The 13,794-nt window shown below is 38.0% G+C and overlaps 1 protein-coding gene across 3 annotated transcripts in view; it reads left to right on the top strand.

Moving 5' to 3' along the window:
- The window catches only part of ARHGAP28 (Rho GTPase activating protein 28), a 77,941-nt gene that overhangs the window by 49,617 nt on the left and 14,530 nt on the right, over positions 1-13,794 (top strand). For all 3 annotated transcript variants that reach the window (XM_085319308.1, XM_085319310.1, XM_085319309.1), the window contains 5 exons: positions 3,169-3,256; positions 5,270-5,433; positions 9,232-9,397; positions 9,513-9,604; positions 10,903-10,980. In XM_085319308.1, the coding sequence (XP_085175434.1) occupies positions 3,169-3,256; positions 5,270-5,433; positions 9,232-9,397; positions 9,513-9,604; positions 10,903-10,980 (588 nt within the window). The remainder of the gene's footprint in view (positions 1-3,168; positions 3,257-5,269; positions 5,434-9,231; positions 9,398-9,512; positions 9,605-10,902; positions 10,981-13,794) is intronic.

The raw sequence follows: 13,794 nt of genomic DNA, 5'->3' as shown, positions 1-13,794 counted from the left end.
TATCCTCTGTRTGCTAAGTTTTTGTAGTTATTTTCTCTTCTTGTTCCTCCTATATGCCGTTTGCTTTGCTGCCGGTAAAAAAGGAGACAAGACCAAATGGGCTGCAATAAAAGAAAAGGGAGCCCATTTTTTGTTGTTGTTTTTGTTTCTCCCTCACCCACCCTGGCTGCGGTGCAGCTGCGCCGCCTCCCGCTGCCTGGAGCCCAAGGCACTGCTGCRGGCTGCAGGGCAAAGAGTTGAACAGGAAGGTTTGTTAATCACAGCGGCCTGATTTGCCCAAGTGCTGGTCCCCTACTGCTTCCAATAGAGGCTATCGGCTCTGCTCGTGCTCAAAGCCTAGAAAAATCAACAGCAGAATATACATGGAAGGAAAATTTTATTATTATTATTATTATTATTTTTACTGGGAGAGGAAATGAAGCACTGTGCTCATTGACAGCCCTGTATGTTGTTATCAGTTAAAACTCCTCAGGAGTTTTACAAGCATTCTGCTTGGGCAATGCATGAGAAAATCATGTCCTAATTAAAGAACAGCTAACTAACCCAGAGCTGTTTGCATGAAAAGGCATTTGTGATGACATTGCTTGAAAATACAGATATATCCAAGGCACTGGCAACTTATATCCTGGATGGATCTGTAAAGCTATCCTGCTTTGCTTTTATTTCCCTTAGCTGCAGGGCTGACAATAGAATTTTGTCATTCTAATGCTCCCCTGATTTGTTTTTACATCTTCTACAATGAAGGCAGCTACTAAAGAACTGACTATCTGTCTCACCTCCATCTTTTTCTTGCTGTTCTGGCTTCCTCTTCCCATTGGAAATTCCTGTGTACGTTGTGCTGGTAAACACTGGGCTCATTTTTAGCATCAGATAATGAGAAGTGTCTAATGAATCACTTGCAGTCAGAAATCAGGATATGTGAAGTCTTGCCTTCTCTGGAGCCCCAGCCAAACCAATAAAGCTGTCTCAGTTCAATGAAGGACTCAATTTAGTTCTTAGCCTTTCACATTCATCAAGATATAAGCATCCCAAGATTTTTTTTTTAATTAAAGAAGCAACATAGATCTCTGAAATGTACATATTAGAAAGTTTTTTTTTTCTCCCAGTCTTCCATTTCTTTGTACAATATAAGGAGAAGAAGGAGGGGGAGGGAAAAAAAAAAGCCTGATCCTGTTTGGAAGACACTTCCATCAAATAATCATAAGATTTGGCTTCTTTATTACTCTCCCYGTGGGGTCTGGGAAAGGAAAGCAAGCATATGGTGTTTTTCCAGCCACTCTTGGTGTAGTAAGTACATGGTTTACTGTATTYAATTGCAACAAGCTACAGCAGCCTCCAGGCTCCTCCAAGCACTGCCGGGTGAGAGGCACAGTTTTGCTGTCAGCTCAACTTTTCCAGCTCCAGAGTGCTGAGCAAAAACTGCTTATTGCAGCTTCTTTGCTATTGATTTCATCTGTTTACCAAGACTGGAAGGATTTTTTTTTAATATACTTTAGATTCACTGTAAACCTATTTTGAATATTGTTTTCAAGGTCACGTATTTTGGGCAGTGAAAGTAGACGAGCCAGTTGCTGATGTCTGTCATTAGTTTCTCCATCTGGATCTTAAGCAGTGGAGTAATTACTTTTATGTTTGATTTGCCTGAATTGCAGAGGCAAGTTTAACTGTCTCCTCCACTTCCATACTCCTACCTGAAATTTGCATTCCTTTTTTATGTCCTCAAACCATTTGTATAAATGTTACAAGGTTTTATCATAAAAGCATTCACAATTCTTTTTKTWAAAAAAAAAAATCAACAGTTTTCACATTCTATGGCAAAGGAAGTCCATGTAACTCAAATCCTGTTTGCTATCAAGTTTGTAGGCTGTTGAATAGACTCTCTCAGGAGAGATTTTATTCGTGTTACATTTGACTTTGTTACCCAAATAGCTCGGAGGATAAGACTGAATAAAACGACTGCAACATTATTTCAGGCTTCCAATTGGAAGGGCTGCCTCTCTTTAATATCTGGCTTCTTTATCAACCTGAAAGCTGCTCCTGTGCATTGACTACAAATGGGGAAGAGAAAATGCTATGCCCTGAGGCATCGCTGCTTGTTGATAAGCAGCCAATTTAGCAATTTAAAGAGCAATTTGAAGAGCAACTCTAGTGGGTTCATTGGGGCTGTACATTCATCTAGAAAGGTGGAAGCTGCTGTTAGGCTCTGTTAGGAGGTGGTRGTATCTGAAAGCAAGGTCAGGTGTGAGGCAGCAGGGTTTGAGAAATAGGAGGGCTTGTCACCTCAGTGAGGTGACAAGAGCAGAAAAAAAGAAATAAGGCTGGTATGGTGCAGTTTAGCCATTTTTGCCCTTCAGAGTATTTTTATATCCTACCATTTTTTCACCCAAGAACATGCAGATGAGCTGCTGCCTCCCCCTCTATAYACACACAGGCTGATTTGTCTTTATGATCAGTCCCAAAATTGCTGAGCACAAGCACAAAATGCTGCAGCCAAGAAAATGTGATACTGCTTGAAAGTCACCCACTGGGCTTCAGAGCCCCTTCTCTGCTGTGCTGCACAGTCTTACCTCATTTTTACTGGTGCAGAATAATTTCTGCAACAGGAACAAACGAAGTTGAATATAGAAAACGTCTTTTTTTCCCCCTCCAAAATTTCTTGCAGTTATCTGACAAAACGTGATTACATTGGAGGACGCCCATTCATTAGTAGTTTGCTAGTGCCCGAATCCTGAAATCTGGGGAACAGTCTGATTTTACAGGTGCTTAGGAGCAGCAGATGTTCAACGTGTGTCAGAGACTGCTCAAATAGAAGTGTGGCCAAAGTGATTAACAGCAGGATGGATTACAGTTTGACAAGAACCTTTCACTTAGTACAATTACGTACAGCAATTTACTCAGCTAATTTCAGTCATTATATAGGGCAGGACTCATTAGCTACAGAGAGCTGTAAAAACACTGACCTCAATATGAATCATATCTGTGCAGCCTGAGAAAGATTGATTCCCAGGCTGGGCTATGAGAAACTTACTCTGGCAAATCACAGCAGGTGGTTTAAGCTTTGCAAAACAATGTAAGCTGAGAATGATGCACTGTTGCTTGAACTGTAGTGGTTTCTGTCCGTAGACTTTTACTTTCACTGCAGTCTGATCATTTTTCCTTGCCTGTCAGCCCACATTTGAGACAGTTCCAGTGTCACCAGTTCCTTCTAATGGTATCCAGCTTCCTGGGCAGAAGCCAGTTTGGAAATCAGTTAGCTGTGAGTATGTCAACGTGTAACCAGTGTTAACTTCCTCCTAGAAATGATAGACAGAAAGATCCATCTGTGGTTGTGAGGTCAGTCTGCTGTTTTGCATTGGGGACATGCTGAATATACTTCCTTAAGATCATTATCAGCTTATTGTCATGTAAGAACCAAAGTTTTCTGTTCAGGATTGGTGTTGTACAGACACAGACTTCTGCCCTTGAGGCTGCAAAGTCTAAAAAGTATTGATCGTGTCAATGCTGGGAATGTAAAAATAACCTCTGAACAATACAATGAAGAATTTGCCCAAAACATGTCAGCAACATATTTTCTTGTTGCAGATCATAATAAGAAAGATTCATATTTTCTTCATATTTCTTCTCCAGTACTGCAGAAATTGTAGTGTTAGAAATTCATCATTTTTCTGGCTCTCCCCTATTATTCTGGCCTACTAATGGTGTCAGTTTGGACATTGCCCTGGCAGTGATTGGCAGTGCTAATGAAAATGATGGCTCTGCTCTACTTAACATCCAAATATAACTGTCAGCAACCTTCCAGATGAATCCTGTCTCTTATTTTGAAAGCTCATCCCATCATTATTTTTCCAGGCTTAACTAAAGGGATATTAATCCCTGAGTATCTAAATTAGTCCCTTATACTTTTAACTCTGGATATAGCGCCACAAACATTTTCCTTGCTCGCAGAAGCCCTATCATTTCACCATTCTGGTGGTACTTCTGCTCCACAGGCAGTTGTCTTAGAACAGATGGGGAGCAAATTGCCAGGGGCACAGTGGAGGGTCTGTGACCTCAGGTCTGAAACAGAGGAATGAAAAATACCTTTAAGTGGCTTGCCCATTAGATAATATATAACACGGGGCTGCAATCTAAGGCCACAGTTCGGAAGTGGGTTGGTGGGATCTGAAGATATAACATTATTTTGTAAATTATTTAATAACACACTAACTTTATTTATGCCCAAATTTCAATTTGTGCCAAAAGTTATTGCAAAAAATATTTAAGTCTTTGTATCTATAAAAACAAAGATTCAAAAATCATGGGACATGCACAAGTTTATAAAACATGTAATACTTTTTAATCCACCTTCTGATTTCCATGGTTTTTGAATGCATTTGGGTCATGTTTGTTAGCTCTTATCTGCAGTCCCGGGGGCTGAAATTTTACTTCGCTTTCAGTGAAAGCTGTGATTATCTTTCAGTCGCACGAGTCTAGGAGCTGGATCTAAGGGRAAAACTTAAAAGTGTCCTGAGATGTGGGAGATTAGTTGTTGAAGATGGCAACACTGGAACTYATGCATGGTATTACACTTTGGACTCCATGACAATAGGATACTTCTATACTTGATGTCAGATTTCAAAAATTTTCCTCTGGCATCCACTAATTTCAAGAGGCCACTAAATTTTAGAGTATAGCAATAAATTGTTTCGCAGTCTCTATCAGAAATTCCTGTAGAACCAGTGTTTTGCAAACTGGAGGATTGTACATTGAGTCCTGTTTTAGTGCTAATACCTAAAGTAGCAACTGTGAGAAATGCGAGTACATGTGAGTACATGTGTGAGTATATATAAATATGCACACAATGTCTTCTGAGTGTAAATAAGTCAACTTATTGAGAAACTGAGAAATTGTGTCAACAGCATTTTCTGTCAGGAACTCTTATTTTTAACTGTACATTACACAAATGCCAACACATTTGCCTGGCCTGAGTAGACAAGGACAGAGCACAAAAACTTGATAGTTCCTGATAAACAGGAAGTTCCAGCTTGACTATCTTTCTCACGAAAAGCAACTAGTAAAATAATCTAAAATGAAAATAGGGATTTTATTTCTAAGGGGTTATTTCCTCCAGACAAAACAGGAACATACTGTATTTTACACTGAATTCCTCTTTGAAGCACTTCCTTTATTACTTTCTCAAGATTTTTGTCATCTTGGTCAAAATTTTAGTGTCTCTATACTGAATGCAAACATACATTTGGTGTTCATACATGGTTTCCCTTGTTTTCAGCTAATAGCTGTCTAGACTGTGGACTAGATAAAGGCAGCCCATCAGTAAGCCCATCAGAAGAGCTCTCCTACGAGGTTTCTTTCTCAGAATCCATTACAGTCATTCCAAAACCTCGAGAATGGCAGAAAAACCAGAGATTCAAAAAGGACGACTCCACTTTGCCTGTAAGTTTGTTCTCTGAATATCTCCTCCATTGTTTTCTTTAACCCATTAATTTCCTGTTTTCTATCCCCAGCACACTGAAGGCTATTAAGACATATTAGATTTCCCTAGTTAAGTGCACTTTGCAGAGACTTCCTGCTGTGGGTGCCTACCTCATATGTCTCTGATTCCCAGGGGGGCACCAAAGATAAACTAGATTTTCAAGCATGGTCTTAGTTTGTACCCATCACAAATTAGTCTCTGCAACTCAGTCCACAATAACTGCATCATCTGCACATTTTTTACCTAGAAATAAAACCAGTTACATGTGCTGATACTAGCAATCGTTTTCATTACTTGATCTGCTTTTCTACTTTAGTCCCTCACAGATTTTCTAATACATGGATTTAGATTTGCTTTGTGGACGTAGGGGAAAAGCAAGCCTTTGCTCAGTATTACTGATTGTCTCCAATTGCTAGTCAGCACATTTATGATATAAGAGATACTGTGTCAGAGGTTAAAGGAAAGCTTATCATATCATCCAGCCAGACATGTGCTGACCAGTCATGCAATTACCTCAAATTCTTCCTTGAAGCCATTAGATAACTATCTATTTCCAACAGTCTTCACAATTTCACTACTGAAAATAGGAGCATGACGTGCATGCACCAGACACCACCTTTTTAGTGAAATGTATGAAATAACTGTAAACTATTTGGAAGCACTTCCTGAATGCTATACTATCCTGAACTAATCCAAACCCATTTATCCACGCAGACACTGAATTCATTGAGAATTATCCAGTTGTCCATCTCAGGCACCACCAAGGTTGAAAGACTTGAGATTCAGAAGTCTTCCTTCCTGATGAAAGGAAGAATAGATACCATATAGATTACAATTGGTGTGAAATCTCTGTGTTTTAGTGTGTCTGGCTGTTTTGTAGTGGAGATAACCTTGGCGCCCTGAGGAGAATAACGATACCTCCGCATTCACCACAATTCTGGCAAACCATGAACTCTTTATCAAGGGTTCCTCCTTGCTCCTTGTAGTAGAAAGCCTACACCCTAGGCTTCACTACAGCACACACAGACACACAAATTATTCTCTGCAACTTCTCTGGAGCTAACTTTCTGGTTAATAGAGCAGGGAGACCAGTGACAAATAAGGAAAAGAAGGTGGCACACTGAGTAACAAGGACCTATGGATGAATGAATGGTAAGTTTTAGAAAAAGCCATAACTGTGCTTAAGGTGAACTATCATAGAACAGCAAAGAATCATAGAATTGGTAAGGCTGGAAGGGACCTCTGGAGATCATCTAGTCCAACCCTCAAACAAGTGGCCCGTATGGGGATCGAACCTGCGACCCTGGCATTATTAGCACCACGCTCTAACCAACTATATTGCATGCAGAGCAGTGTTCTGTGTGCTCAGAAGAGTATGTGAGAATACATGTGGATGAAGACCTTCTAAATAAAGCCACTAACTGTAGTCGTTGATATTGGCATTTCTCTTACTTCATATAATGCCGCTCTTGATATCTGTTCTCTCCCCGTAGTGGCTCAGACAGTAATGGCACTAGTGAAAAATCACTTTTTGCTCCGTCATACAGAATGATACTTGCACACTGCAGAAGAATATCTGCTCCCATCCTCCAAGAGGGCCAAAATGAACAGACTGAACACAACACCACAACTTCATGTTAGCATGGCATACAGAGCTGGTCTGATACAGTCATATGGCCAGCTTCATGGATGGTGTACGCTGACCTGCAGAGAGAGAGATTATACATTAAATAATGTCATGTCTTCTGTGGCTCCCAGGAGGAAGATGCCAGCACCACACTTCTTCCTTTGCAGGGATATGTGCGATTTCCCCAGCATGGGACTGTGATCAATATGACTCAGTCAAAGATATTACAGATCTAAAAGTCAGTAAGCATTTCAAGCCCATCTGAGTACATGGTATAGTTTCACATAGAAAGAATGTCAAACAATATCAGGGATGATCTTTRTCCAAAATGCTAGTAATTTAATTTCATAATACCACAGCCACCTTCAATATTGCATAGTGTTATGACTCCACTGTTTGTTGTGTCTTGTGTCATAATTTTCTGGTTATTTTTCTTACAAAGAAGCACAGCCACAAACCTTGTGTTAACACTGTATCATATCATATTGACCCTAGCAGACAACCAGCCACCATGGAAAATCCGTGTAGCTATCCTTTGTAATCTGTTACAGAGAGTCTGGGACTTTTTCTTGGCAAGTACACTTGCAAAGAGACTTTGTTATTCCCGATGTTTTTTTCCCCTCCTTTTTCTCAGAAAATATATATTGTGTAATTTTTTTTCTTATTTTCAAAATGATTTATTATGCTTTGATTGCTTCTGGACTTTTTGCATCAATGGAATATAAAAAGCATAGAAATTCTAAAACTTTTTATGTATCTTTGGAAGATCATCCTTCCTGTAGATTTAGTTGCATTATTAAGTCTCGGCATAAATGTAACAGTTGAAATGTTGCATTCTGTGGAGAGAAGATATTGGCCCAAAATTGGCAATACATTGCGTAAACTGATTATTCCTTCCCCTGCCTTCTTTCTTCTCTAATGACAACTAGCTAAAACTTGAAATGCCGTGTGGAATGTACTTTAGACCTATTTGACTTAGGCCTTCTTTGTCCTCTCTTACCTTTGAAATCTGATCTCTAATTAATTCTTTTTTTGTTTGTTTGTTTGCCTTTTTCTTGATCTGTTTATCAAGAGATGAGCTAAACCTATTGAGTCCAAATTCATTTAATAAAAGGGAGGACTGTGCTGAAATCTCCAGAAGCAAAGCACTATTAAAGGCTTGGTTTCCACTCAGCTCCCTAAAGGGAGGAGATGATTTGTAATGCTATTTATTTATACCTATGAGTAACAATTACTGGTTTAAATTACAACACCAAAGATTCACAATGCTTTGAAAAGCACCTATTTTACTATAACATTGCTATTATTTAGAACAATTATGTCAAAAACTGATAGGTCTCATTTTTTTCACAGTTGTGCTAATGTTTATGGCATGATGCAAAATTGCTTGTTCCGGTACATGATGCTGCATTTTCTAAAATATGTAGACATTTTCACACTCCCTAAAATTGTTAAATATCATTTAGTTCATGTAAAAGATGCATTAATCCAATGTGAATAAATTATTTCTTAGCTCCTAGGTGTCCTGTTTCTCGCCTAAATGCTTCTTAAGTAATAAAATATACAAGTTAGTGCTTGGTTAGGATCAGGACTAAGAGGTTTTGCTTTGAGACTTTTACTCAGATTCTGAGCTTGCATTTTCCTCTAAGCCTTTTTAAATTGATGCTAATACGTGAAGCATATTAGCAGATATGGATTTAATTTTCTCCCCCCATCATTGATATACAGCCATATTGGTGGTGAAATGTGTCAGCTATTTCAACAGCATTCTGGTAGAGGCAGAAGCAAAGTAAAGCATTATATACAATTGAAACTGGACAAAGGTTTAATTAGAATGTAACTACCTGTTCCAAATTGGAACATAGCCAGGATACTGGGGTTAATGTCTCTACTCCAGCAAAATTTACCAGTTGAACTTCAAGTGAACATAATGAGTAACAACCTCAATTTTAAAATCAAGATAATTTATGGTTATGTCAATGTAACATGCCCATATACAGGAGTACAGATCAGGTCTTTGGTGTTATCAATTTGCTGTATTTTCCTATTGTATATGGGCATCTCTTTCAAAGACAAAATTCACACACTGTGATTTTTATATAAATAAAAATGCAACCCATGTCTACTGCAGAAATTCATTGTTCGAAAGAGCCGATTTGGACTGACAGAGGTTGGAGACCTTTCTCCTGAGGACATGAAGAAGATCCGCTACCTCTCCCTGATTGAGTTAACAGCCTTCTACGACGCGCTGGGGGTGGAACTGAAGAGGAACAGAACGGAAAGAGTCAAAGGACGAGGTACTGCACCCGGGTGTTTGCACCGTGGCCACCTGGGCTGTTCTCAGCGTTGGTAGGATGATGTATGTGAGGCCACAAGTTCTCCCTTTCATGTCTGTTATTTTTATTTTTTAAGAAAATGGTCTTTTTGGAGTCCCTCTCACAGTACTGCTGGAAAATGATCAAAAGAAGGTTCCAGGCATAAAAGTTCCCCTCATCTTCCAAAAAGTGAGTAAAACATAACCAGTTTGGCCACCCAGACTTGCATTTCCGTCATTAGCATTTACACACAAAGCAGACATGATAAAAGAAGATGAACGCTTAACAGGTTTCAAGTTGTCTACAGGTTTTCTGTCTGTATGTTATGGTTTGAACGCTTCATGAGATAGAGATAAAAACTGCTCCTTTTGTGCATTTTATCTGTCACAGGGATCTCTTTCCATTTGTGGAATTATATGGTACAGTGCAGAAARCATCAGGAAACTGATGGCTGGCTTTCTGCTCACATTTCTCATTGAATTATAGAGCCATGCAAAATTGCATGTTTGTGCAGAAATGGTGGGAGTTTAAATTTCACATAAATTCAAAYTGTAAATATTACTTCCATAATGGAAGTGGTATCTTCTCCTTGAGGTCTGTATAACAAGACAACATTATTTAAATAAATCACCTGACAATACAGTGACATCCAGTGGATGTTTTGGACACACATACACAGACACAAGCATACATTTACATGGACCTAAAATTACAACAAATTTCTTTATAAACACTGAAAGAAGGGGAAGCAAGATGARATGTCAGAGAGAAGACCATGGCCATTGACAAATTTAACACTGACATAACTTAAATATTTACGTGTCTTTTCAATCATGCCCACCAGCTCCCCTGTCAAGTTACAATAGGAAATTAGAAGGATCCAACTGCTAGAGCAGGAAGCTAATAAAATAGGTAGTGAAATGCTATGAAATGATTTTCCTTTTTTGCTTATTTTAAGTTCTGTTAAATCAAAACCTATATATTTTTTTCTAAAGAATTAGGTTAAAACTCTATGCCCGTATTCACAGAAAATTCAAAAMCAAAATATCCTGGGATCATTTTCTAATCTGAGTTCTCAGTTCCCAGAAACATATGTTATCTATAGCCCTTTCTATTGTGCTCCTTAGTGTGAGATTTYATTTCTCAGAGGTTAATTTTCCCTCAAAACACCATTGTGATTTAGTCTATGTACCTGCCCTTTTATTAACACGTTTATGTGTTACTTGTTCTACAGCAGTGCCAAGTCTCAAGTCAAGGGCAGAAGAGCCTACTGTGTAATCAGATTTCCATACTCTCTGTATTTCAGGGTCAGGCACATGGAAGTCAAATTAGGAATGATTACTTACATGAGCTCTCTTGTTTTCCTTAGCAAATTATGTAGAAGTGTTTCTTTTTTTTCAAATTAATTTCAGAGACCTAGACTGAAAAAAGTTAACAGCATTTTTAAATAATTCTGATTATGCTTCTGTGTTGTTACTTTTTTTCAGTTGCTACTCAAGCTTGAAGAAACAGGTTTAGAAACTGAAGGAATTCTTCGAGTGCCTGGATCTGCCTCCAGAGTTAAGGTATATGCCTGTCCCAGTTTTCTGTTTTCTGGACCACAGATTCTGTGTAAAAGAATGTAGAGCACATAAATACCCCCTGCAGACAAATACAGATGTGCATGGATCAGCATTTCCATTCCTACAAGTGAAAGGTCAGATTGGTTCCTGGGAACCAATAAATCAGAGAAAATATGGGATATTGCTTTGCATTTGTTAATGTTCTATATAAAGCACAGATTTGATGTCTAGTGCAATTTTTCTCCACTAAAGACTGAAGAATCCTTTCAATTTATCTCTGTCATCCAAAATCGCAGTGATCTTATCTCTATTTTAATTTATTTTAGAAATCCAAAGTTGCTAAACTGAGTGAACTCAAGATAAAGATCTTCTTCCATGTCACTTTAACCTTTGTGTGATTTCATTTCTCACTCATCCTCTGTGATCTTACAATTTCATGTCTCGAGTGAGAGAGGTTTGGCCTACATTCCCTATTTGGCAGCCTAGAATAATGCATTTTTGGAGCCTATCTGCTGGCTACRGACACAGGGTAGTTCGTGCCCAAAAACCCTCATGTGTGCAACCACTGCACAGTAAGAGCTGCAGCTGTTTCCCCATGCTAAGTCTGTCTTTGGGCTAGGAGCTGGAAACCTTTGCCTAAGATATCTTATCCCCTTGAAATCATTAGGAAGTTTTTTTTGGACTTAGTGATGTCTATCTCTTTCTCACTTTTTTTTTTTTTTTTTTTTTTTTTTTTTTNTTTTTTGGTCTATGTCAAGCATCTTCTCATAGTGATAACCTCCCACTTTCTCATCCAGGAGAAAACTAGTCTTTCTATCTGAGGGATTAAGTTGCAGCATGGTGGCAGCCGCATGGCATGGAAGAGGAACCCTGGGAATTGCTAAATGTTGATGGGTCATTTAAAATGACCATAGGAGAAAAAACAGCATTATGTGACACACGCCAAAGATAGGCAACAGCATCTTGATTCCCTTGGACAGTCTGGATTGACAAAAGCACTCAACACTTTGCAAAGTGCCATRTCTTGCAGAAGGAGGCCTTAATTTGGCCTGTATTTTTCAGCTTCTTCATTTTTTCATGAAAATACTGAAATATTATTTCATATAATCTCCAGTTTTTCTGCCCTATCCAGGGAGATTACACAGCAGGGCTCTGCTGTTGCCTTATTAAATAACTTTCTTGTTCTTTGCATCTTCATATTCTTTTTATCTGTACTATTTCTTATTTTTATCCACAACTATATTCAGGGAACTGCTTTGAGATATGAGTTTCTGAATGTGTAACTGTCCTGTACTGGWTGGTAAGTTAAATTTCCACATGATGGTTTTAAATTATTTGAGTTTTGGGTTCATTTATGTCTGTCCAATGAGCCAACTAGCAAGAAAGAGAAGATTTTCCAAAGCAGATTCAGATTTCATCCTTCAAAGCCTTCATACATTATTATGAAATTAGGATTTGAGTGCATTCCAATTTTATTTCAGTCTTGTTTGGAGAAATAAAAGGCATATGGAAGTGATTAAAGGTTACTTTTCTATAAAATGAAGAACAGAAAAAAATGAATACCAGTTTTTCTCTGTCTCTAGTCTGTGGTTTCTAACAAAAGCTCCAGTGAACCAAAAATGCATGATAGTCTACTGTAGGATCAGTCAAATTAAAAAAAAAAAAACCTATACAAAAACATTTAAAAAATTCTTAGATGCATGCATAAAAATATGTGTGTATATGTATACACACACAGACACACACACATATGAAGTGTATGTGTGTATATATATATATATATACATACACACACACGTATATATATATATACACACACACACACATATATATTTGCCTATGTGCATATGTGTATATATATATGCATGTATAATATATGTTTCAAAAATCTGGCTTTCCATTTCTAAGGTTTTTTCACAGTTTTCAGCAGGAAAAAAAATGAACATCTTTTTTTCTCTGCTTGTGCTTTTGATGAAGTGAGCAATTCTGTTCCACATTTCCGGTCAGTTACCAGGAGAGAATTTAATCCAAGTATTTGTACGGATTATGTGCAAGGGATGTGAATATAGAGGCAGCTGAGCTAGCACAGATTACAACCAGTAAAATTGCTAGTAAAAATGAGATTGTGACATTATACATCAAATCCTGAATGACTTTGTATTTGCTTTTGTGCCAACCATTTCACTTCATTATGTGTGACCRTGTTTGATATGTAATTTCCTTCAATTCATGCAAGAAACAGAAAACAGACTTCATTTTTTAAAATCTTTTCTGTCTCAATGGAGTARGTTTTTTTGCATAACAGTAAAGCACATTTGATAAAAAAAAGCATGCTTTGAAACTTGAGTATTAGCTACAGATCTACTTTCTCTTAGATGGTCACGTGAAAGCCAGTAACGAAGTTAATGTGGATAAGGCAAAGGTTTTGGTCAATGATAATTGTGGAAGCTGCATAATTTATGGATATCCTGATATTAAATGGCCTGCCTCAATCTTACTAACCTAAGGAAGTTTTGATTGAGGTTACACTTTCCAATCAGTAATCTGGGTTTGAAGCCAAGTTCTCCTCCCACTTGGAACCTTACTGATTATTTCCCTTTACACATGCACAAAACATTGATATACCTCTGTTGTAAAGCAAGATGCTGACATTGGAGAACAACTGGATTAAAGTAGATTCTATCTTAGATATCTCTTAGATTTTTAAGAGTTTTTTTGGCTTGTATCAAGTGGAGATTTTCTGACAGTAATGCTTTTATATCTTTATTTTTCTATGAAGTGATCAAATTTAAAAAAACACTTACCTAAAGACAGGAA

This window comes from Rhea americana, unplaced genomic scaffold (genome assembly GCF_003343005.1).
Source record: "Rhea americana isolate MKP2758 unplaced genomic scaffold, rheAme1 scaffold_58, whole genome shotgun sequence".
Classification (NCBI taxonomy): Eukaryota; Metazoa; Chordata; class Aves; order Rheiformes; family Rheidae; genus Rhea; species Rhea americana.
This window is presented reverse-complemented; position numbering and strand designations above follow the sequence as displayed.